This window comes from Paramacrobiotus metropolitanus, unplaced genomic scaffold (assembly GCF_019649055.1).
Source record: "Paramacrobiotus metropolitanus isolate TYO unplaced genomic scaffold, Prichtersi_v1.0 Parri_scaffold0000046, whole genome shotgun sequence".
Classification (NCBI taxonomy): Eukaryota; Metazoa; Tardigrada; class Eutardigrada; order Parachela; family Macrobiotidae; genus Paramacrobiotus; species Paramacrobiotus metropolitanus.
Window position 1 is genome coordinate 1,014,369 of NW_026570266.1, and position 23,373 is coordinate 1,037,741.

Consider the following 23,373-nt stretch of genomic DNA (forward strand, 5'->3'; position numbering starts at 1 on the left):
TTCGTTGCATCGTACAAAGCTCACAACGAAAACCAGAGACAAACTCTACAAACGCCTGAAAACAATCGAAATTTCTTCGATGGGAATATTAGCGCTGGTCTTTGTCTCGGTAGTATCCGTCAAACAGTGCCATTACCAACGGACTCAGCATGGAGAAGTCCAGGGCTGTCAGGTCAACGGCATCCCACTGTGGACCGTCGCACCGGAAACTGCTGAACCTAATCAACGGCAGAGAAGTGAAGGTTTAACCAGTCAACCGTTAACCGGGAAACTTGGTGTCACTTATGTCTGAAGACATTGACGTATCCCTGCCCAATCCTCGGGATACTCCAGCGTCTTCGTCCAACGCGCATGCGCTTCGGTGACCTTTTCCTGTATACGCTGCGTGACGGCCGGACACTGGTCGTTTAGCGCTGATAGGAAGCGCCGGCACTCTTCACCAGCGGTTTCCGTGAAATGAAAACGCAGATACGGGATCTTGACTTTCAATACAACGTCGTCATCCCACTGCCACACTACATTATCCTCTTCCGGCCAAATCGCGTCTTCCTTACAGTACAACTTAGCCAGGAGTGAAGACGCTCCGGATCGGTTGGACGCGGTGTAGTTGAGCAGTACCACCTGCTGACAAACTTCCATCCACTCGGACAGTTTCTCGCATTCGTACTCCCCTGTCTCGTTTGATCGGCGCAGTCCCAGAAACGGTACTTTATCGGCATCGCTGCCGTTCTTGATGATGAGCATGGAGAGGCGGATCTTTTTTACTTGTAATATAGCCACCAGGGCCCGTAGTTTCGACGTGAATCCTCCGATTCTCCAGTCATCAATCTGTTTGTCAGTGCCCATGAGCGTCACGCTGCGCGTCTGCCGGGTGATGCTCTCCTCCATTACCGCAACCAACCGGTACTGGAAGTGGTCGGTTAAGCCGTGGAATTCCATATCGCCGAGTTTCATGAGGTTGAGATGGTGGATGCCAAAAGTCACGTGTCGGTGACTCATAGGCTCGCGGACGATGCTGTTCCATAGCGAGCACACACTGTTAGATAGAAAGACTTATTTCATATTCCACAACACTTCATCTAATATTTCATTTAATAATTTATAATAACGCTTCCGGCAACCTGTAATACCGCATCTGCAGAATTACAGCTACTGTATACATATCAGAAGTAAATGCACAGGGCGTTGCAATAGCGACTTTTTAAACTCTTTCAGATTCAGCGTTTATACTCGTATTATAGGTAATTAACAACTTCCAGTAACAGACCAAGGAAAAATTCCTTAGCAGAGATGATAGTGTACCGGCTATTACTAGTCACATCCGCGCTTCATTGTCACTTACCGGCTCACCCGTAACTGAGAAACCACGTCCAGAATAAGCAGAACAGAAGCTAGAACAGAAGGCGAAAGGTCAGCCATGCGCATCCCATCGGTCTCTGCAAAACATCAACATCGCATTATTCGCATAGAACGGAGAGCTCTAATTAACTAAAAGCTTTAGGAGCTCACTGGGGAAAGAAAATTACGAGTCTATCGTCACAAACTTGCCGGGTTGATAAATGCCAGCAACGTGATTTTTGGTGCTCGTGATTGCGGTCTCCCTCCATCGTTCTTCAGTGCAGCAGAGCTGGCACGCTTCTTTCAGGGAATCTTCATTCCAGGACATGCTGCGCCCGTGGGCGTCACCGTGAACTTCGGCGCACACGAAGGTAACCGAGTCCACCTCCACTCGCACGAACACACGACTTCGAACGTGTACCGCATCCCTCCATGCCCATGGAGTTCCCCACAGCGAACCGTCAAGGTATCCCCTTTAATCGATCTTTCCAATTGACAACCGGCACCCCGCAACAAATCCCCACTGGCAAGCGTTATCTGGCACGTGCGTACTACAAACTTGGGCATGAAACGCAGGTCACGCAACAGATCCGGGTTATTGAACGGAATGACATATTTTCGGAACACGAGCCCGTTGGTTCGTCCAAAGAAACTGGGATCTTCGTCTGGTTTCGGCAGGTCCTCAATACACTGGCTCTTGTGCACAAGGTGGCAGCCTCTTGAAGGTGTGCGGCAGTCGACACTATAGAACATGCCATGCGGTTCGTCGCTGATGCGTCCCGAACGGAATACCATCGGTCCTTGGTCTTCGTCACGCAGCGCCACCTGCACGAAAGTGCCGCTGTGAAGTTTTCGCGAATGCGGTAGAAAACGGTGTGACCAGAGGTGGCTGGAGTGGATCCACTGGGCGCTGATTGTGGCAGCGTCAAAGTTGATGAGGAAATTATCGCTGTCAACATCCTGAACGTATCCCAACCACCACGGACCATTGTCCCGTCGCACTAGTAACGTGTTCCCGTAATTGACTTCCCGCGAACCCGAATACAGCTGGCGAAAGTACAGAGGTGTGGCGGTCATGGTAGTCTCAGATTTTTAGCAGAACACGGTCGCTCTGTTCCGTCAATGGATTCGCTGATTCAAGCTGGAGAGATATCGTTCTATCCAGTGCTGGTATATGGCTCTCTGCAAAACCGAACTGTATCAGTATCGGTCGAAGGAAGCTAGGAGAAATACAGCTTGCAAACTTCCGAAGGAACATCAAAATTTCCAACAACTTGCAATGATTAGGCGAAACTGCGAAAGCCAGGCGAGTAACAAGAGGACGGCAGGCCAAAATGTACGTCGATGAAACTGTTTTGCCTTCAGTTTCTGATTCGCCTGTGACGGCCTGTTGTCGAGTATCCCGGATGTGCTATGGACTTTAGTCCAACTGTACAAGCGAGTGCGCGCTACAATTTAAGCGTACAAGATAGGCTCAATGTTCTTTCGCTCGAGTTGCGCTCTTGTACGGGGTCTCTGATTTTATTGTTTTTGTTATCAGTCAGCGTTTTTTTAGTGTTTTAGTTTAAGTATCAGTCAGCTCTGGTACGTAGCTACTACGTACTGTACTTACAACTAGAACTGCATACATCTGTGCGAAAAGCCATCGACGCGAAGACGTTTCCGTATCCGTGCATTTCGCATGCCGGTAATGATTTTCGCAAGCATTTTTCGTGCTGTTAAGTGTGTTTCCGAAAGTTATTAGCACCGGTAAGGTTTCCTACCGCGGTGAACGTTTCCACATCATCGAAAATTTACTACCTGGCATGTGGGTGTAGTCATCTCTAAACAATGCACCATACGCGCAAATACACTGCTGCCCTTGCAATTTGATAACCTTCGTTAAGATTAACGGCACGGTGCATCCACTAAAAGCATCACTTTGTGCACTCTAGAAAATTTTCTTGTACAGTACTGTTTTATACCAGTCGACAGTCAAACGATTTGATCTACGTTGGCCTAAAAACCGTTCGGGCTCACAATATCCGGTTGCTTGGACAAAATAATATAGACAGAAAGGCTAAATATATTCTAGTCAGACTACCAGTTTGTTTTGCTGTAAAAGTAAGTCGTAAGTTCATAACAGTCCTATGAAGATGAATTTTTTTTATCTAATGTTAAAATGGGTATCAAAATTAGCTTCAGTTGCGAGGCTTGGAGGATGTGCGCTCGTTCGTTCTGCATTTGTGAAATTGGTCGTGTCGTCGAAATGGTTGGTTACCAGTTAGCCGGGCTTTCTAAACTGGTGCTTGTATTTGTACCGCTATGAAAAATGGCCACAACGTCGATTTACCAGACACAGCCTAGCGGAACTGTCTTCCATAACCGTAAGGCAAGCCAAAAGGTTTGTCTTCCACAACGAATACACTGTCGCTGCACGACATTCGCTTCTCTTGGAAGTCATACTCACTTTCTTTGCCCAGATTAGCAATGCGATTTCTGACACTGTCTAGCTGTCGCAGGACATTATCATGATTGGCCTGCGCGCTTTTTTGTCCGTCCTTGGCCTCGCTGCGCGGATCATAGATGCCGAAGGTGACCAGCTGGCACAATGACTCAAAAAGGTCAAGCGGTGCAGATGCGTATCCCTTCCAGTGCGACAGTGATTGGACGGCCTCCTGCAGCTGACGGTACAGGTTATCGGCTTCGGCGGTCCATTCGGATAGTTTAGCACTATGCTCACGGAATCGCTCCTCAGCGTCTTCTCTCTGCTGCTTCAAAATGGCCAGCTCCTCCGCCTGGGCGGTTTCCCGGGCCTTGTTAGCTTCCTGATCTTTCGCAAACTGATCCTGCATTTTTTTTAACTTGGCTGCCGCTTCCAGACGTTCAGCTTCACTCTTCGCGCGCCTGCTCCACCGCTTTCTGCCGCTTGTCCAGTTCGCGACGATGTTCCGCTTCCTGGTGCGTGCGCTTGGCATTCGCCGCGGCGATCCCGGTGAACTCCTCATCAATGCTGGCGTCCAGTTTCTGTAAATATGGCTTGGCCTTGACCGGCTCGCGAGCCAGAATAGCCACTTCGGATTGGGGAATCAGTTTGCAGTTTTCCTTATAGAGAGCGTGCATCCTTTTCAGTTCTTCCGGATCCACAGCTTGGCTGGTGACCTAATCGGAAGAGACGACTGGAGATGACGTCCCCACAACCGGCAAGCAATGTGTTACTTACTGCACTCATTTTCGATCGGTAGTATTTGAAAGCGATGTCCACGGCTACTTGCAGTTCAAAGCGAACCATGGCCTATTAAAGCAATCATCACTACCTGTACCGGATAAAACCGTATGTGGTAGCCAGTGCTACCAGTACCAGGTTGCATCCTTACCTCCAACATGTTTTCTGCTTGGGGAATTTTGCCTCCAACGAACAATTCCGTGATGTGCTACAAGCAGAGTGAACCATAAAAAGTCTACCGTAGAGTCAAATCGCTTTTGACAACCTAGTGCATGGGCTGGGTTAAGATCGCATAGAAACTCTGAAAAATATGCCGATTGCGCTTGTTGAACAAAAGTGCAAAAACGCGCTGGCGACCTCGGAGACCTAGAACCCAGGCATCTGGGTACTTCCATACCATTTGATCCGGCTTGATGAGTTGCATACGGTAACAGCAACCCCAAGAAAGCGCGTCCAAGGTCTCCGTGTCACCAGACACTCAAACCACATCTGTAAAACGCATGCTCCCTTGCTCGAACAATTTTTGGCTTGGAGCGCCAGACCGATAGGTTAGCTAACTGTGATGCATGGCAACGTGTGCTATTGCATTGTCCTATTACATACCTGTTGTATTTGTGTGCTTGTTGTCATTTACGTACAGTATTTAGTTGGTTAATTATTAAAAAGCACGGCGCTTATGTGGTGACACTAATCACTAATCTTAAGGATAAAACCAACGTCGGATAAAACCGTGTGTCTGCAGTTTTTGCTCAGAATATGTTTTAAACGCGGATTTACACTAGCTAGTATTCTGTTGTCCGTACCTCAACGAAACCGGCAAAAGCTCCGCAGTTGTAAACTGTGTTCTTGTGCTTGAACGGCCGTAGCATTCCTCCACCGAACATTTCGCTGAGAAATACATTCGCGTATTTAAGAAAGTCTGGCAGTATATCTGCAAACACCGCATTTACTCAGTTGTTCTAGGGAAAAAAGATACTGAATCTTGTGCTCGTACGCTCTTCCGTCATGCTGAAACCTTGATCATCAGGATTATTGGCAATGCGAGGCAGGAGGAAACAGCGAAGGTGTTGATACGCTTTGGTAATTTCTTTCATAATGTCGGCATTCTTTGACGTGTTTAGACTTTTCTAGAGGTTACAGTACTCGTACAGCAGATGCAATAATATTACAGTTTCTGAATAACCCAGCTTTTTGCGCTGTACAGACAGTACATGTACTTATGTATTCAAGAGATGGGCTTCACTTACATTGAGGTAAGCAGCTCCGGACTCCCAGCCCGGAGACATTTTCCCCACGAGGGCGTCACGCACAAGAATAACCAGGTCTTGAAAGATATGGGCATTTTCTAAACAATTATGTACGCAGTCAGTACTGCCTGGTTGTTCGTTTATAACGAATACTATCGTCGTAACTCGCTGGTTCGTCGAAGTTGTACATTATGACTGACTGTTGTTGTGCCACAAGCCACATCAAGTACGTTATGTTGGATTACGCTATTGTAGTAACTAGAGTAAAATTAATAGTACAGAATGTCACCGTCACTCGTCACTGTCAAACAGTCGTGCTTTGATCTTTAGTGTGGCATATCTAAGAATCTTAACTTTAGAGCTTAGACGTACCGCTGTAGATATTGCTGCGAATCTTCTGTGCCAGTTTGGAGAACTCAGCTAACATGTCCAGCTGGTCCTTCCCCAGTATGCGCATAATGTTAACGAGTACTGGCCTATTTGTACACACTATCTAGTTCCGTCATATTATGTGTCCGTGTAGCCGTTATACTCACCGTAAACGAACTAAACATACTCGTCAGCAGGAACAACGCCGAATCCAGCGCCGTACTGTTCTCGAAATCGAATAGACCCTGTGTATCCAACAGAAAGACGGCAAATTTTCGACCATTATTATCCTGTATGATGTAGGGATTGCGGGTAATCCATATCCCCTGCGTGCACCCATCGGTTTCCTTGGAAGTGACGAACTTATCCCTGGATCCAGCGGTTTCAAAAGCATATTCTGTCGGATCTGGTGAAATATTACCGGCTGCACGCTGTAAAAAGGAACTTTTATGCACTAAATGTTATAAATTTCTGAAATGAATTACAAAACAATTTGGCAGAAAAGTTTCACGAACACTGAAGAAGATCGAAAATTCGGATATTGTCTCTAGCATTTTAATTCAAACTTGTACGAGTACAAGTTTGAATTAAAACTTGTACAGTACTCGTACAAATGCCGTTTACACTTAAACTCAAATATCCGATAGCTGGAACAAATAAAACAACTCTTCTAGCTCTTTTAAACAACCAACAGGTCTCTATTTTGACATTCAATTTACGACAAGAAAAGCTAGATCGGTGTTAGTATGCCTCCCCTTATTTCTGGGTGACGCGCACCTATTTGGCGAGATCTGCAACTTGAGTAATTATTATAAGTGACGTATATTAACCACAAAAAGACCAGGCACACGAAGCGATCAGACATGACGACCAACAGTTTTTATATTCTTTTCAAAATGAAATTTGGACTAAACAAGGCAGCGGAGCTGTTATCCGCAAATTTTCTTTAGAATACAACAATTTGCTTTCTTTTGGTTTTTATTTATGCGCTTTTTCATACTGACACTTTTGATGCAGTAATCACAATTTAAGAATATTATAGCAAATCATTGGTTAAGGTGAGAATAGCGAATTACCTGGGTAAGGTAACGGTCCATGATATTCAAAAGGGTCGACTTTCCCTCGCGAAACTTTCCCACAACGCCGACCAGACAGAGATTGATGCCCCTAATGTCGTCTCTTTTGAGACGTTCAACAAACCCACTAACTTCGCTCAACGTCAACTCATCATCGTCTTTCACAGCAAGCGGCATAAGAAAGCTAGCCATTTTTTGCTCAACGTATTGGTACCGTTAAACTGCTGTTAATCTACCAAATTCAGGATGAAAATTAAACCAAATATTACCAGGCGAGATACAATATCTACAGAACGTCTTCTCCGTAGGACGCTACCAGAAGACTTTCCGACTGCGATGCACCACTGCACGAGAGAACGATTTTAAATGCCTGCGGACGTTTTATTTATACGATATCGATGTGTATGTAGCTCGATGTGCGAACGACATGCCCTTGTTGATATCGCAGTTGATTGTGCTGTAAAACGTGGCCACCAAAAGCAGCGTTGAAACGCGGGCCTCGTAAAAACGCTCTCATCGGCTGTTTTCAACGAATAGCTGATTACAGAGAGGCAGCGACGCTTCTCCAAACGGTGACTAACGCTGCCAACAATAAAGTGAACAAACCAACGAACGGGAGATTTGATAGGTGGATTTGATAGGCTTTACTCGGTGCGTATGGACCGGTGTGGGGTCAAATACGGTGGAGCATCGGTGATAGCGGCTATCGAATTGGGGCATTGCGATATGTGTAGTGTATACTGATTGCGCAAACTGTACATGCTTCTATGGGATGGTGATTTTTATGTCGTCCACGGTATCTCTGTATTAGTAATCGTTTAATTCTGTCGCAATATAGAGCTCTCCTGTAAGCGCATCTGTGCTATTCCTGTGCAGGTCGACGATGACCTTTTACGTATTCCCTGTGTGTCCCTATACTATTAGGCAACGCACCCGTATGACAGTGACCTTTATTCAATATAACACTGTGCCCACAATAACAATGTTAATGCTAGGTGAACCAGGTGTACAGGTAGGTTGGGAGTCGACAGAGAGTCTGCTGGTGTGGCGACAAGCCAATGACAGAGTGCATGACGGCATGATGATATAATATGCGGTTAGCGTGATGTCATATAACCGCGCAGGAATGTGCAGGGCATACTTGCACGTAGGCGCCCGGTGACTAACCGCGGTATGGTGCGACTAATGACGGTGCCGTCACAATACCACGAACGAATGACCTGCTGCACCCCTATCTACCTTCCTTGAAGTTTTAAGTGTTCCTAATTCGGATCGCACACCCTTCAGGCGCCGCTATTCGTTCGGCTGCTGCATAAATCAGGCAGACATTATAGGCGTTATTCAAATTATCCGAAAAAAGTTCTGTCAGTTTCGTTCCAACGCATTCGCATTTCCTTTATTATCTGTCTTGTAATTAGTCTATCGATGAGCAGTAGTGTGGAAGGATAAGTGCTCCTAGTGACCACTGAAACCAATGCGCATCTCTTCTTCATCAAAATGCGGCATTATACGAGTACTTGCTTATATTCGCTCAAAAGTAACGAAGCTCATTTGGAGTATGTTATGGAATGTGGTACATATCTGTACGTTGGTTATTGTCATAAATGCACATTAGCTACAGATTTGTTCAACGTAACGAAAATTTGATAATTCACAGTTAGCCTGCAATGCCTCCGCAGAATACGATGCAACGGGGCGAGTCGGTGCCACAAAAACCGATCAGGTAAGTTGATGTGGATGGAGCATCAGTACAATTGGATACTCCATTGCATATGTAAAAGAAAAAACGGAGAAAACGCTAACCGCAGTTAGGTTCGTCGGCAGAGAACTCCATCTGGCTAAAGCTAACCGGCAGTTCACTGGCACTAATGTTGACTTGACTGCAGTTTACCGGCAGGTAGATATCCTGTTTTCCATACGCAGCACTTCTGTAGCTGTTGTACATGTAGTAAATCTCTGACTCTTCCACTTCTCGTACAAGGTCTTGGTTGTCTCTCCACCAACGACGAAACCAGGCAAACTCACAGCTGCAGTGCATCTTTGCGACATATTCTATGATATGTCGACTGCGATGTACGAGTACCGCTTCACCTAATTCTCGCTCGAGCGTCAATACACGCAACTGCGGTAAATCAGAAAACGTTCCGGCCTCCAGTGTAGCGATAGTGGTAGAAGAAAAGTCGATAATCAGTAACTCTCGTAGCGACGAAAAATCGGCTTTTTCGACGACAATATCGGTACAGTTTTGCAACCTGAATACCAGTACGGAATACAGCTGCAGTTCAGCTAACTTGGCACTGGTACGCTGACTGGCGCAGTTCTCTATGTTAACTATCACAATCTGCAGTCGAATGTCGTTTAGGGAAGTATTGGGCAAAGCTGAAATCAACTGATCGTACAGATGCAGTTTGATAGGTCGCAGCGGTGGGTTCGCCATGGTTTTCGTCATCGCGCTCACTTCATCGGAGGACGTATAGTGGGAGCACTGAATGGTTAGCGAACGCCATGCCGTGCAGTTATCCGCGGTTACTCCCAGTGCAGCGCAGTTAGCAGTAAACTGCAATCCGCATTGTTCTGATGTCATGGGTTCACTGGAAAACTCCACTACTGGTTCGGTGTTAACTTTCGTACCGCAGTGGGGCTCGTTAATGGAGAACTCTTCCTGGCTAAAATTTAGAGAAGCCGGAGTAGTCGGGAATGATTGCAAGCTGCAGTCAAAAGGGAGGAAGATATCCTTTTTCTCAAAGGGACTGTTTGCCAGCGTGTTAAACACGGAATAAATCTCACCAAAGCGAGCATCCGTTAGCAAGGGCGCGGTTTTTCTCCATACGCGGAACGAAGCGAACTCACAGTCACAGTGCAATTTGGCTACGTAGTCTCTGAACCGGCGCGGTAGTGTATGGATACTGGCCAGTCCCACTTCCAGCGATAGTATGCGTAAACGCTGCAGGCTGCTAAATGCTCCTTCTTCAACATGTCGGATTGTGGTATTGCAAAAGGCCAGGAGCTTTACTGCTTGGGAAGCCTTGAAGTCCTCTTTTCTGAGCACCATACCATTACAGCGGTAAAACTGGACATCCAGCACATTGACTAGTCGGAGTTCGTTGAGCTTGGCACTCGTCCGACTGGCCACGCAATCCCATACTTTAAATAAAATGACTTGAATGTGAACTGGGCGGAAAATGTGGTAATCCAGGTAGTCACCGTCGTATACGTCGATGTACACACCGCGCCGCGGGGTTTGTGCCATGGCAAAAGCCATACTCTGTAATAAATCCGCCGTTACGGATCGATTGCAGTTGATTTCCAGGAGCCGGTATACTGTGCAGTTCTCCACGGTGACGTAACGGGGTTCACAAGCGTCGTTAAACTGCAGTGCACATTGTTCGGTCAGCATGGGGTCCATCGAGAATTCCGGATCTTCAACTAAGGTCGCCATCGGTTCATTGATAGCGGTCTCGTTATAACAGTCTGGTTCATTGATGGAGAATTCCATCTGTGTAAAATTGATCGACTGAGGATTAACGGGAAACGGTTCTGCGGAGCAGTTGATAGGTAAATAAATGTCCTCCCGTTTGATCGCATGGTTAGGCCAGGGAACGGAATATAATGCTCCTTGATTAATATTCTGCTTGGAATGTGTTCTCATGCTCCACCACGATCTCAGCCAGGAAAATGTGCATGAACAGTGAATACGCTGCATGCTGTGCTGCAGTTCGTCGTCAAAAGATGTCAAGCCGCGGGCGTAGCCGTCTAGCGCTAAGACTTTCAGACTTATCAAATCCATAAAGGTGCCCTTTTCCAATCCGTTAATGGTCGAATTATACAATGTAATCCTGCGTAGCTGTCGGGTTTGACTGAAATCAATTTTCCTGACTACAAGGTTTCGACATCTCTTTAGCGCAAAGCTCACCAAGCGAATAAATTTCAGTTCCTTCAGTTTGGCCGTCGTACGCGGAGCCTGGCAGTACCAGATCGTGAATGTAATCACCTGCTTCCTGATTGGCCTAAAAGTGCTAGCGGCAATCACACTATCAGCCAGATTAATAATTATGCCACGAAGCGGTGGCAGCGCCATGATATCCACCATTTCTCGCAACCGGGCGACGCTCACATCAGTGTGACAAGAAATAGTCAGACTTTCCCAAACTGAACAATTATGTACTGTTATCCCGGACTCACTGCAGTCTGAGTTGAACTGCGTACGACACTGGCCGATTTCCATCGGTTCCAAAGAAAATTCAGGCAACGGTTCTAATCCAGTGGCATGATCATCGGCATTTCCATCCTCTTCCCGAGCCGATCTTAAGCACTGATATGCTGCTAATAATTTGGCCACATCCAGAGCACTAAGTCGTTTTCGCTGACCCATGGCGTAGCGGATCCCGGTCTGCTTGGGAACAATGACCGGCAGTTGCAGAGACGCATCTCTGGTGAAATCAAACGTTCCGTAATGCATTATTGATTCCAGATCGTAAGGAACGCCATACGTTGACATATTATGGATGATGTGGAAATTCCTGTGATCGGCCGCATTAGCGACATTGCCCATGCAGATTGTCACGTGCTGATCACGGTCCGGCCGGCAGTGTTCGTGAAAGAATCCCAGGGCGTGGAGTATTTCGTGTATAATGATGCCGAATTCCATGCATCGTGATTGGTCAAGGTAGATCGTCTGCATGGTGGTCTGCATGCCCACCGAGGAAGAGCAGCTATAAGAAATAAAATAAAACAGCATAAAATGTAGGGGATTTTATATTTTCCGTGCAATCTCCACATTAACAGATCAGGCTGAAATAAGGATGGCAAACCGAAGCACAGCTAATCCTACCGCAGAATTCCTAATTTCCATTAGGATTACTAATGACAGTTAATGGCCGCAATAGCATTGCTGGTAAATTGGCAATGGTACTGGTAGCGGAAACAACACCGCAGCGTCTTTCTGCAACTGCTATAAAGGCAACCGCAAGTTTTTCCTGCTGTGCGTAGCAATTTGGTTGTTTATGCTTAATTTATCAAACCAATCAGATTAGTAATAATAAAAGTTGTCCCAAATTTAATTAATTTTTGCACGGGTCTGTATTCACGAAGTGTATGTAGAGGGCTTGTTGTGGTGACCTTGTCTTCACAGAAGTAGTGAATAACCACCATCGGTGCCGTGCGCACGACCACCATCCGTGCTGATTTCGGATGTTTCAAGCCACACTCCGCGGAGTCCGTACGATCGCACATTCATAAATTTGGCGCTCATGTGTACCACTTCATCGACCACAATGATGGAAACATTAGGCTACACTGCATTAGCGCTTACTTTTTTCCGGGTTTGAACATTATGGCATTTGTCTCGTTTGTCCACCCCTTGAACATTATGCATTTTTCCGTTTTTGTCTCAATTTCGTCCATAGCTTCCTTGATTAGAAATACATCTTGCTCGTCTGAAAAGCAAATTGTAAAATGTAATTAATCGCTTTCTTATACAGATATGAACAAGATGGCTGCGCCTTTACATTACAGGCTAGAACTCACAAAATGCCTTGTCAATGACGTATGGTATGCTGGTGAAGCCCGACTGTTTGTTCCACAGGCTTGCTTCGAATTTGAGACGTCGTTTAGAGGGCAAGCCTGCAGCGGTATTCTCGTATTTGCGATACCGATACTTCTGTTGATTTACTTCTTACAGTTATCTGTAGACTCAATAATCATTATCGGTGCCGCCATTACACACCTGAGCACTTGTCCTCCATGGCTCCGTACGCCGGCCTGATAGGAGGTTCTTCGTACAGCTGCAGAAGCTGCTCATGGTTGTAAATAATATCGTTTTGCATGGAAGGGCCAATAGTTCGCTCCGAGAGACGCTCGACTAGAGTTTTGTTATCGATTCGATCCTGCCAATCTGGAAAACCGTAGACAGTCGGACATGGTCGGCTATTATTATTATTATTATTACGGCACAAGAGCAGACAAACCAAAGGGGACTTCAAGTCTGGTCGAACAAAAAACAATTTTAAATGCAAGTAAAGAACTAAGACACATCCACAGATTTGAGTAGAAATTTAAACGCAGGTACAGAACTGGCATCGAGAATTTTAGAGGTAACAGCAAGAATTTTATCAAAAAGACGCCTTATACGCATTTTCAAAGTCTTCTCTCCGATTACTCTCTTTGCCCGTGCAACCTCGATCCGTGCCGGCTTCCGCAGATTATAGCTCATGGTGTTATATTTTACTTGGACCATATCCAGAAGGTAGACCGGAAGCGGGAATTGATCTTTGTTCCCGAACTTAAAAAGCCACACCGCATCGCTCTGACGCCATCGGTCGAATATGTGAGGAATACCCAACTTCCGATACGGTATATGGTTAGATAGGAAGGACGCTGAGGACAACGTCCGCTATGATAGTACTTGTACGGACTGCATTCCCCACTGTTCTTGATAAAGTTTTCTTGCAGTATGCTTCCACAACTCCAATGACACAGTGCGCGCAAATACAATGCGCACAGATATAATTGTCCCGGTAATTTCAAATTGTTAACTATTTCAGTCTATTTGTAAAGCCGAAGTCAAAAGGCAAGTCAAGTTATTAGCTCAATTGGTTTGGAATCCCTGCTTATGCAGAGGTTATAACCTAAAGGTTACCTGCTGGAGGATCGCCATAGTCTTCGTAATCATCGGTGTCATAATAATCCGAGCCGTACGCAGACATTCTGATCAGTAACACCCAAAACAGCGCGAAAATAAACATATTCACAATAATTGCTGTTATCTTTCCCATACTCAGAACTGAGCTTCCTTTGATATCTCCAAATATTTACGTTAATATACACGTAACATGAGCTGCTTCACCGTTTCAGCTTAAATTGCGCGTTTAAATAAAAATTAGCATCAACTGCATTTTACTGCATGCCATGCTACAGATTGTACGTAAGCACTAAGCAGGTATGATTCTGTTTACAGCGAAAGGTGTTGGTATTATATTATTATACGTGCAACCGGTGACCAGCCAGCCGAAAGAAAGAGACAAAGGCCAACGGTAAGCGGGAAAATAGATTATAATCATGGGTTCGAAACTTCGAGTATATTAAATTTTATTCGAACTCGCAGCGTATTATATCGTGGTAAGCTAGTGACGGTATCGTCGGGGTACATACATTCCTTATGCAACTGTAAACACTGAGCAGCCATGTTGTGACAATAATTGTATTAATTAGACTTCTTGGTTGTACTTACAAGTCAGTTTTTTACACTACTAAAACCACGCCACTACGGTGCACGCGTGCTGCTCTCTGTCAGTAGTACTTAGTTATTTCGTTAGCTCTTCGGTTTGGAACTGGCCTGTCTAGACACTCTTATTTTGTCAAAAGATTGTTGTCGCCGATAAAACCCGAACAGCGTCTGTTTTAGTGAGCACGTGCCCAACGGCTGAGCGCAATCACTACCTGCGATAACATCACTAATTATCCGTGTTCTCACACGTTTTCGGGCGGCAAAAGAGCAAAGAAGCCCCAGAGAATGATACTGTACGTCAGCTTTAGCATTATACCGTATGTATAACATGAATAAACGTGCAGCTTGTTTGCTTTTACGTACGGCAAACTAGAGTACCTAGTGTTCTAGGCAAACTAGAGTAGCGTTTTAGGCAAAATTCACTGGTCATCGTTAATTATTGTACTTCGTCAGTGACTGCTAATGGCGACACTGTTGCTTCTTACAGTACTCGTGATCATATTGACCATTCTTACGCAACCATGCGCAGGTGCTGACCTTCCCACAGGTAAGGGTAGCGAGAGCAAATTTATCCCTGGCCTGTATTAAGGAAAGTTTCCCTATACATGGTACCAAATTCATGTACTCGTACTTTACATGCACGAAAATTTCTTTTTCGCGCACTCTCATATTGAATTTTTTTATGACATTCTGTTAGTACAAGATTGTCACATGTGGGGACTTTATTGGTCAAATCAAAAACGCAATGCATAAACATAAAAAGAAACACACTAAACTATAACAGAAAAATTTCGCTTAGTTTATCTAGTCCTTCCATCGTGCCCAGCACTGAAGCCGCATTTCCCCGTTGAATTTCGATGGACAAACGCTGTCGCAGAAATTCGTGCGAGTGTGCTTCCCCGGTGTGCTGTTGCAGTCTTTTTCAAAGCTTTTTGATGTTGGTGATCGCCGAAGGTCCCCATGGGCCCAGTGTTTCGAAAGCGATCGGGACGAACAGGTAGCGGCCGGCCAGATATGAACAGTCCAGATATGAGTACAGTAAAACCTGTGACTTTGAACACTCGCGTAAATTGAACACTGGTGTACATTGAACGGTGTACGGAACCGGCGCGTCTCGTAGACTCAGAACCACCGCCTCCAGGGGCGTCCCCCCGGGGGGCAGCTGTTCTGCACATTGAACAGGCGTCTACATTGAACGAAAAATTTGGAACCGCAAGTGTTCAATGCTCGTAGGTTTTACTGTAGTCCTGATTTCTTTAACTCTGTTTGCACGGCGGCCTCTCCCGCTGTGGTGGAAGGGGCCTTAACATGCGACAGCGCAACCGTGTCTGCGCATGTCACGTCCCAAGCGAGACATAAGCAGATCAATGGAAACCGCCGGTGAAGCGGCTGATGACCTTTCGAGAAAGGTTTACTGAAAGGTTGATGACCTTCACTGAACGCCACCCATCAACCCGTCAACCTTCCTGCCGGCTACATGCGCGCACAGACGGGTTTCACGCCGTTGTACACAAATCATCTGTGTGACTGTGTCTATAGATTATCATGAAAGAATGCCCAAAAGATTGTCTACAGAATTTCATGAGCAAAAAAAAGTTTGAGAATGCACAAAAGCGAAAGTCTCCACGGATGTTCCTGTACGGGCTGTAACCGGGCAGACGACTGTTCTAGGTGTGGTGCGTAGGCTAATCCGTGCAAAAAACAAACAAAGATTTTCTGTGCGAAATGCGAATACATCTTCCATACACATCTTCTATGTGAATTGAAGTAGAATCATGCGGGCAGGGGATAAAAGGTGGCAGTGGCACCTGCCACTGGCAATTGCCACCGGCAGTGGCGGTTGCCACTACGCGTTCTGGCAAGCGATATAACGTGGCAACTGCCGGAACAAGGAAATGAGATAGATGTGCCAGCCAACGATAATCTCTGTATAAAATATCTAAAAAATTAAGAAGGAAGTAAGTCGCCGGGTAGTTCTAATTTATGGTACGTGTTCTGGTGGTAAGCGTAGCGGTACTGGTGGTGGTAATGGGACTGGCAGCGGTTATGGTAGTGGTAAGGTGGAAACCCAAATTCCTTAGCTGTCTTGATTTTCTCATCTGTTTTTGGGATGTTTTCTTATGCATTTGTTTTCTTACTCGCTAGGTTTTCTTATGGTTGCTTCTTAGATTATTCTTAGATTTTCTTAGGTTTCTTAGGTGAATTCGGGTTATTCTTAGGATATTCTTAGGTTGTTCTAAGGTTTTCTTTTCTCAGGTCTTCAAATTTTTTTCTTAAGTTTTGTGTTGTTTCTTAAGAAAATCTAAGAAATAAACTAAGAAACAGCAAAATATATCCTAAGAAATCTAAGGAAAATAATAGAATTAAGAATGCTGAAAAAGCTAGGAAAGTAGGAAAACTGGGACACCTGACAATGAGAAACCAAGCAAAACAAGGAAATCTGAGAAAATTGAAAAGATGCAGTCCCACCTCCGTAACCACTTCCATTACCATCACCACCACCATTAAAACCACCAGTACCTAAGAATTATGTACTATACCTACCATTACGGGCATCGGTGACACTACCAGCACCGCTACCACAGCAAATACCAGAACCATTGACTAGCGTTACCCGGTGACTTACTCCCTTCTGAATTTTTTTTTTATTTAAGAAAGAGATTATCGTTCGATGGCACGTCCATCTCATTTGAAAATTCGGTCAGTTGCCACGTTTTATCGCTTGCCAGAACTCGTAGTGGCAACTGCCACTGCCGGTGGCAGCTGCCAGTGGCAGGTGCCACTGCCACCTTTTATCCCCTGCCATCATGCGCGCGTAATAGGTTAATATTTTTCCGTTCCGCGGTCGCGGGGAATGGAAAAGGGGAAAAGGATTTTCCAGTTATCTGGCAACCGTAATTAGTACCAGTGTGGCTACCTTTAGTACTGTACCTGTTAGGAAAAGGGAATCTGTGCCGCTTCTCGTAATAGAAATTCTTTATCAATCAATACTGACAGACGCTGCAGTGTTTACTCATCGCCATTGATAGGTTGGCAAGAACGAATCCATCAAAAGGCGCTTAACGAGAGACGATCCCAGTTAACCACAATGATCAGTCCCAATGGAACATTTTTTGATGACCAAGTCCTTCATCCGGACAGCGAAGAGTATTCCACTGGAGCTCTGCCAAGCTTCAAGTTGTGGCCGAACAACGGAAAAAATATTCCATACGAAGCTGCCACTAATCTGGGTACGTTTATGGTTGCCAAGTTATAGCAGTTCCGATTAGCAAGTGGTGACCTCTTCCTTGCACTAGGGAACATTACATACGAGTACAGATACAACACCTGATACTGTACTGGCTGGCCGACGGCTGTAGCACCAAAGGGCACTGAAAGCGACAGCGTATATTATGTAAAACGTCTGTGGTTGCAGGTGATTTTACTGTTACGCAGATTGAGCTTGCGCTGCAAGCCATCGTGCAGCAAACAACTTCGTGCATCACATTTAAGAAGCGGACAACCGAAGAAAACTACATCGCCTTCTCTGCGGGATCGCGGTATGGACAATGCGAGCAGTATGCCTGGCCATCTGTAGCTGAATTTTATTTGCAGATGCCAATCACCCGTTGGGAAACAAGGCGGACGTCAGGTTATCACGGTAACCCCAAAATGTGCCGAGCGCGGTCTCCTTCAGCACATGGTACTGCACGCTGTGGGGTTGTTCCATGAGCATCAGCGTCCCGATCGGGACAAACACGTACTAATTTATGCTGACCACGCAATAAATGGCTCCATGCCACGGCACTTCCGTATACTGCACAAGATGCCGGTGTACGGAACACCGTACGATATCCAATCCATTATGCACTATGGACCGTATGATTTCGCCAAATCTAAGCGTATCCCGGTGATGATTCCCAAGAAAGGTCGGAAGGTGAGCGGAAAGAATTGTTTTAGTTGGTCTAAATGAAAATCCGCATCCCTTCCAAATTATCCAGGTTCCAGATCTACATTACCACAAACACATAAAGTGGATACACCAATGCCGGTACAGAACCTCCGAAAGAACAAACAAAAGGCACTGCTATAATCGGAAAGCTCATGTTCTAAAACGCGGCCAGACAGAGTCAGTTTTTCCTAAAAAAAATCCATTAGTGTAATCAAACACATAACTTCCATAAACTGGGTCGGCCATACATGTAGATTTAGAGTATCTCCATACTTGAGAATAGAAACTACTGTTGATACGTTAAAGGTGCTATGTAAGTTTGGAATTAAATACCCTTTTCAATTAACTAACCAATCCAAGCCATTTGATTAGCCTGGCTATGAATCACAAGCAACGCGACGGCGAAGCGAAGCTGTTTCTTGTACGAACGCAAGCTTAAAACCCAGTAGCCCGGTGTTCGTGGGAAGAAACGAATGTAACCGACCAAAACGTTCGGACAGCCAAAACATCTGGCGGACGTTCTGGTTAAAGTTAAACGAGGCAAAGCGGACGGTCAAAAAGGCGTCCACCGTACATTTTGTCCATCCAGTGAATTTCCGTATTGGCTCGACCGTCAAGTTGTGATTGTTTTTTGAGCTTTTCGAGCCGGTAGTTCTGTTCGGCATTGAATGTGTTCGGCTGAAATTCGTTCACTGATTAACGTGTCCGGCTTGAAAACGCACTCAGCACTTGGTGGCATAGAACAATGCAATAACCTGGTTGGGCAAGATTTAGGACGGACGTTAATTTTAACCTTAACCGTTCTAGTCGGTTACAAACGAAGATCGCCCACTTATAACGCATATTAATTACAAACGCCCACTTATAACGCATATTAACGTTTCCCTGGTATTACACATTATCTTCTGGTGGTCGCAGACACCGATGGGACAGAGGGCTTCGCTCAGCCGGCGCGACTTGCTGAAGGTATACAGTGCATATAACTGCAGTGTCATGGACGCCAATGTGGAGGGCGGCGAGCCTCTGCCGTCCTTCGCTAAAGATTACGTCAGCCGGGAGCAGTGTAATCTGGTTGCTGCGGTGCACTGTCAGGACTCGGAATGGACCTTAGTCAATTGTACGTCCAAACCCTGGCTAAAGTTAGCCTGCGACAAAGACGTTACGGATGAGGTTGTGCTGCACTTGAGCACGGCGATGGCTCGCTATCCGCTACGCTATACTGTTCTGAATGTGTATGATGGATCCCATCTGGATCGGGACGCCTTCAACCCCATCCGGAGACAGATCATCGAAATGAGTGTCCTCTTCTGCTACAGCCCCGTTACCACACAGCGCATGGCCGGATTGTATTTTCCTAATCTTATCAGCTTACGCTTCAGCCATTGCTACAACCTGAATATCACCAGGAGAGATTTTACGGCAAAAATCGCACCGAGCAGTTACACAAAATTACGCATCTTAGATTTTCACCGTTCCACTATTCAGGCGCTGGAACAAGGCACGTTCACGGATTTACCGGCATTACGGCTGCTGGCGATGGAAACTAAACTGCATTTCATGTACTCCTTCGTGCCAGTTATGCGGCAGTATTTGAACCGACTGCACTGCGGCTGTACGTTTGCGTGGCTGAGGTTGTGGAGGAAGACCAACGCCCGCTTAATGGTAAAAGCCTCATGGTACGAAGTCTTCTTCTTTGAAGGAATTCGTGGTAATTATCCGTACGACCGCCGCGATGTTTATTACCCCATTGACTGCAACGTTAAACCTTTTCCCTGGACGCATAACCAGATCGACTATGCGCAAATGGAATATTCACTGCACGAGCCCAATTGCACGCATTGTATCAAAATGTAGATGAACAAAGCGGAGCTTCGTATCATTATTTTTAGCGGGACAACTGCCCTTCCTGAGAAGGCTGTTAACGATTTTTTGGGTATAGCCTAAACGTATTCGATGGAATTTATGCAACTGGACAATCCTTATACACCGTAGTACTGTTGAAGTTCTGAAGACTGCAATAACCGTTAAGCGCTTTTTGTTTTCAGTTAGTTAGTGTGCAACCTTTATAGTAGGTAGAAATACATCTGATGAGTGTGTACAATACAAACCACTGCGTGGAACTTCGCAATTGCGGAGTGCTAAGACTAATACTGGTCTTGTAACGACCAGTATGTACTAGTTTGAATGCGTAGTAGTGTAAAACAGCAACTCTTACACTGTGTCACATTCCCACGCTCTGGAATGAGATCACATAATGATAATCCAGTCGACATGTTAACCACAAACCTTGGCGGAAATGCACGATGGTCGAAAGTGATAAATCTGAATAACGCTGTAGTGATTTTTAATTCAATAGCGTGATAACAATATCAAGATCTAGTTACGGTTAAACAAAACAACATTCTCAACGGTCCCGATTACTGAAGCAGCATTACCGCGTTGAATTGCTAAAGAGATGTTCTGTTTCAAAAACTCAAGACTACGAATCTCGCCGGTTTGTTGCGAAATCCTCTTCCCAATCTCGTTAACAAATCGTTTGGCAGATGTACCAAAACTACCAAAAGTCTCAAAGCCGACAGCCGTGAATTCATATCGCCCCAAAAGAAAACTGTACTTTTTTGCTTTCTCAGCTTCGGCATGGTCTGCTGCCGCCCCGGCCTTTACACTGGTCTGATCCAAATACGATCGGGCGACAGTATCAACACAAGTAACATTCCATGCCAAACACAGTCCCCTTCTCCATGGGAAGGTAGTGATACCATCGGGACGTGTTTCGTTTTCATGATGCATGCCTCTCGGTTCAGTCCTTGCAGGTATGCCTGCTGAGCCAAGAGCGCGTCGCAAGATGTCGTTAATGCAGTCATGTCTCGCCCGTCTTCCCGCTGAATATTTGCAGCTCAAGCCATGGTGACCGTCTGCAACAACGTCGCTTCCGCATCTGCACTGGTGATCGGATGATGCCGGTGCGCCAAGCCGAATCGCGACGGCGATCCGGAACGACTCATCATCCAAAAGGTTTCCGAGTGAAGACGATGGAAGTGCGTGAGTCCAGGCGCCTGACTCCGGAGTCGAAACAGCTAGCAGCCGAGCTTTGCTAGTGCCATCCGAAGCTTCGTGTAGCATGGCTGCCTGCTCATAACGCTTAATATAACGCTTAATACAAGAACGTCCTAAACCTAATACAGACCATCCTAATAAAGAGCTTCAGTCAAACGGCCACGCCCTACGATCAAGGCACAAACCAATAATGGCATGGTAAAGTCTACACAGTAAATAGGCTCAGGCACTATCTGTACTTTATGGCTATTTTCCAGTCGTACTGCGCCACGTTTACGTTTTACCCCAGTCACTGCGTACGCTTCATACTAGTGTGCAAGTTGTGGTATTATAAGTGAACTCAATCGGTTTTTGCGCCCATCTTTCATCAGTTTGCGCTATAAACTGGGGGTCCGAACAGAAATGGTTTAACGATTATCTTGGACAGAATGCAGAGCCTGTCGGTATTTTGCATCCTCCTCGCTATAGCTGCTGTACAATCGCAGGAATCGTGCGACGATGCGAACTTGGAAAAAGAAATCGGTGGTGGTTGCAGTGATTACGATTTGGTTATGGGCTTCATGCCGATGGTTGAATTCTGCTTCTCCCGTGAAGGGATAAGCCTAACGTTCGGTAGATCACGAGGGAACATCACAGATGTACAGCTAAGTCGCATTTGCGAGTGGGTATAACTGCAGCATTTTCTACGAAAATATTAATATTAATTAATGTAGTCATGGTAATCAGGAATAAGTTATTCAAGGATACGGAGAGCGTATGCTGAGTGTGCTTGCCAACTGGTTGCCAACTGATCGCTGATTCCTTTCAGTATTGTACAGATGACGGCTCGAAGTTTCCATGACTTCGTTCGCACTTGCATCGCCCCTAATTATACCGATGCGCACACTGGTGCCGAGGGTGGGCTTGCACTAACGCAGATGTGTCAACATTCCAATGCGTACAAGATTGGTAAACTGGTCTTTAGCTGTGTCCATAAGATGGAGCAAGATCATCAGCGATGCATGCCGGGCATCTTGTATACCGTCCTTCCCAAAGATATCGAGAGCAGCAGTCCGCAACTGTTTCTCCGTAAACCGAGAATTATATGGGAAGCCTGTTGGTATGTGGTACGAATTGCACGATTAACAATAGCCTTTGTTGCAGCAGTTCTCGAGCTGTGCCTTTAATCCACGTCTGTTTTGGCAGCTACATTCAAAAGTACGAAAGATGCTACATGCCGGTGGCGGAAGTTAAGTGTACTACGGAAGAAGTATCCGCAAATCGGCATCTGCTGAGCCACATTTACCGCTCATTTAACTGCGCACAACACTTTCCAAGCTGCGTTCCCTGATCACACTGATATTTCGGTCGAGGAATTAGTGCCATAGAAATATGTTTTGTGTCAATTCAAACGAGGTTGTGAGTTATGTATAGAAGTACTGAAATTCATATCTAGCACGTACGTACGTATCTTTTGTAGAAGTTTAAGTATGCCTTGGTTAGCGCCTTAGCGGGTATAATTATCGGCTTTTTAATTCTGTCTGTAAATGTACGCCTTTTCACACGCTTTTCCACTGCTGGCCTATTACAAAAATTATCTACGAATGCATTTGATTGATTATTATGGGTGGGAACCGTGGGATGGCGATTTAGAGTTTTAATTAGCGGCACTGTAACGTAGCTGCTGCAACGTATTCCATTCTGCGTATATTCCATCCAGCGAAATTGTTACTATTCAAGGAAGCTTTTACTCTATGCTGTCCAACGGTTCAAGAACTATGACTGCATTATTTTCCTGAAGCTTTGCTATAAACAACCACTTAACCATATTGTAGACGAACCCGAACGTTCAGAATCACGGCATTTTTCCAAAACTAAATAAATAAAATGTGAATCTCAGAATTTTTTTACCACTTCTTCCTAATAATGATAATGGTGAATTTATT

The 23,373-nt window shown here is 45.5% G+C and overlaps 4 protein-coding genes across 7 annotated transcripts; 2 read left to right on the top strand and 2 right to left on the bottom strand.

Annotated features, from left to right (window-relative positions):
• Positions 1-4,209: 4,209 nt before the first annotated feature.
• LOC129591471 (uncharacterized) lies at positions 4,210-7,572 on the bottom strand. 2 transcript variants are annotated; one of them, XM_055487136.1, is made up of 9 exons: positions 7,236-7,572; positions 6,327-6,590; positions 6,163-6,266; positions 5,791-5,888; positions 5,538-5,670; positions 5,347-5,474; positions 4,695-4,751; positions 4,541-4,612; positions 4,210-4,479 (listed from the first exon to the last, which is right to left on the bottom strand). In XM_055487136.1, the coding sequence occupies exons 3-9, from the start codon at positions 6,245-6,247 to the stop codon at positions 4,210-4,212; spliced, it is 843 nt and encodes a 280-aa protein (XP_055343111.1). In that variant the 5' UTR covers positions 6,248-6,266; positions 6,327-6,590; positions 7,236-7,572. The 2 variants fall into 2 exon arrangements, with proteins under 2 accessions (XP_055343111.1, XP_055343112.1); XM_055487137.1 differs by lacking the exon at positions 6,163-6,266.
• LOC129591457 (uncharacterized) lies at positions 6,267-14,384 on the bottom strand. The gene is made up of 6 exons (XM_055487116.1): positions 13,873-14,384; positions 12,961-13,128; positions 12,762-12,857; positions 12,547-12,670; positions 9,319-11,947; positions 6,267-6,590 (listed from the first exon to the last, which is right to left on the bottom strand). Exons 1-6 carry the CDS (start codon positions 14,006-14,008, stop codon positions 6,267-6,269), a joined length of 3,477 nt encoding a protein of 1,158 aa, XP_055343091.1. The 5' UTR covers positions 14,009-14,384.
• A 402-nt stretch (positions 14,385-14,786) lies between these two features.
• Positions 14,787-20,444, top strand: LOC129591518 (uncharacterized). The gene is made up of 5 exons (XM_055487188.1): positions 14,787-15,007; positions 17,490-17,690; positions 17,876-17,999; positions 18,055-18,376; positions 19,310-20,444. Exons 1-5 carry the CDS (start codon positions 14,923-14,925, stop codon positions 20,243-20,245), a joined length of 1,668 nt encoding a protein of 555 aa, XP_055343163.1. The 5' UTR covers positions 14,787-14,922; the 3' UTR covers positions 20,246-20,444.
• A 1,283-nt stretch (positions 20,445-21,727) lies between these two features.
• LOC129591426 (uncharacterized) lies at positions 21,728-23,136 on the top strand. 3 transcript variants are annotated; one of them, XR_008690836.1, is made up of 3 exons: positions 21,728-22,109; positions 22,267-22,547; positions 22,634-23,136. XR_008690836.1 is itself a non-coding variant. In XM_055487068.1 (3 exons), exons 1-3 carry the CDS (start codon positions 21,877-21,879, stop codon positions 22,776-22,778), a joined length of 669 nt encoding a protein of 222 aa, XP_055343043.1. In that variant the 5' UTR covers positions 21,728-21,876; the 3' UTR covers positions 22,779-23,136. The 3 variants fall into 3 exon arrangements, 2 of the variants coding, with proteins under 2 accessions (XP_055343043.1, XP_055343044.1); XM_055487068.1 differs by having other exon boundaries at positions 22,257-22,547; XM_055487069.1 differs by having other exon boundaries at positions 21,728-22,086.
• Positions 23,137-23,373: the final 237 nt, after the last annotated feature.

Coding starts and splice junctions, on each gene's coding strand:
- LOC129591518 (XM_055487188.1), top strand. CDS start 14,923: ATGGCGACACTGTTGCTTCTTACAGTACTCGTGATCATATTGACCATT. Junction 18,000..18,054: donor GCCTTCTCTGCGGGATCGCG/GTATGGACAATG, acceptor TTTTATTTGCAG/ATGCCAATCACCCGTTGGGA. Junction 18,377..19,309: donor TTCCCAAGAAAGGTCGGAAG/GTGAGCGGAAAG, acceptor TGGTGGTCGCAG/ACACCGATGGGACAGAGGGC.
- LOC129591426 (XM_055487068.1), top strand. CDS start 21,877: ATGCAGAGCCTGTCGGTATTTTGCATCCTCCTCGCTATAGCTGCTGTA. Junction 22,110..22,256: donor CAGCTAAGTCGCATTTGCGA/GTGGGTATAACT, acceptor GATTCCTTTCAG/TATTGTACAGATGACGGCTC. Junction 22,548..22,633: donor ATTATATGGGAAGCCTGTTG/GTATGTGGTACG, acceptor CTGTTTTGGCAG/CTACATTCAAAAGTACGAAA.
- LOC129591457 (XM_055487116.1), bottom strand. CDS start 14,008: ATGGGAAAGATAACAGCAATTATTGTGAATATGTTTATTTTCGCGCTG. Junction 13,129..13,872: donor CTATGGCGATCCTCCAGCAG/GTAACCTTTAGG, acceptor ACGGTTTTCCAG/ATTGGCAGGATCGAATCGAT. Junction 6,591..9,318: donor AGCGAGAATTAGGTGAAGCG/GTACTCGTACAT, acceptor TCCTTTTTACAG/CGTGCAGCCGGTAATATTTC.
- LOC129591471 (XM_055487136.1), bottom strand. CDS start 6,247: ATGCGCATACTGGGGAAGGACCAGCTGGACATGTTAGCTGAGTTCTCC. Junction 5,889..6,162: donor TCGCAGCAATATCTACAGCG/GTACGTCTAAGC, acceptor ATAATTGTTTAG/AAAATGCCCATATCTTTCAA. Junction 4,480..4,540: donor ACCGATCGAAAATGAGTGCA/GTAAGTAACACA, acceptor TCTTCCGATTAG/GTCACCAGCCAAGCTGTGGA.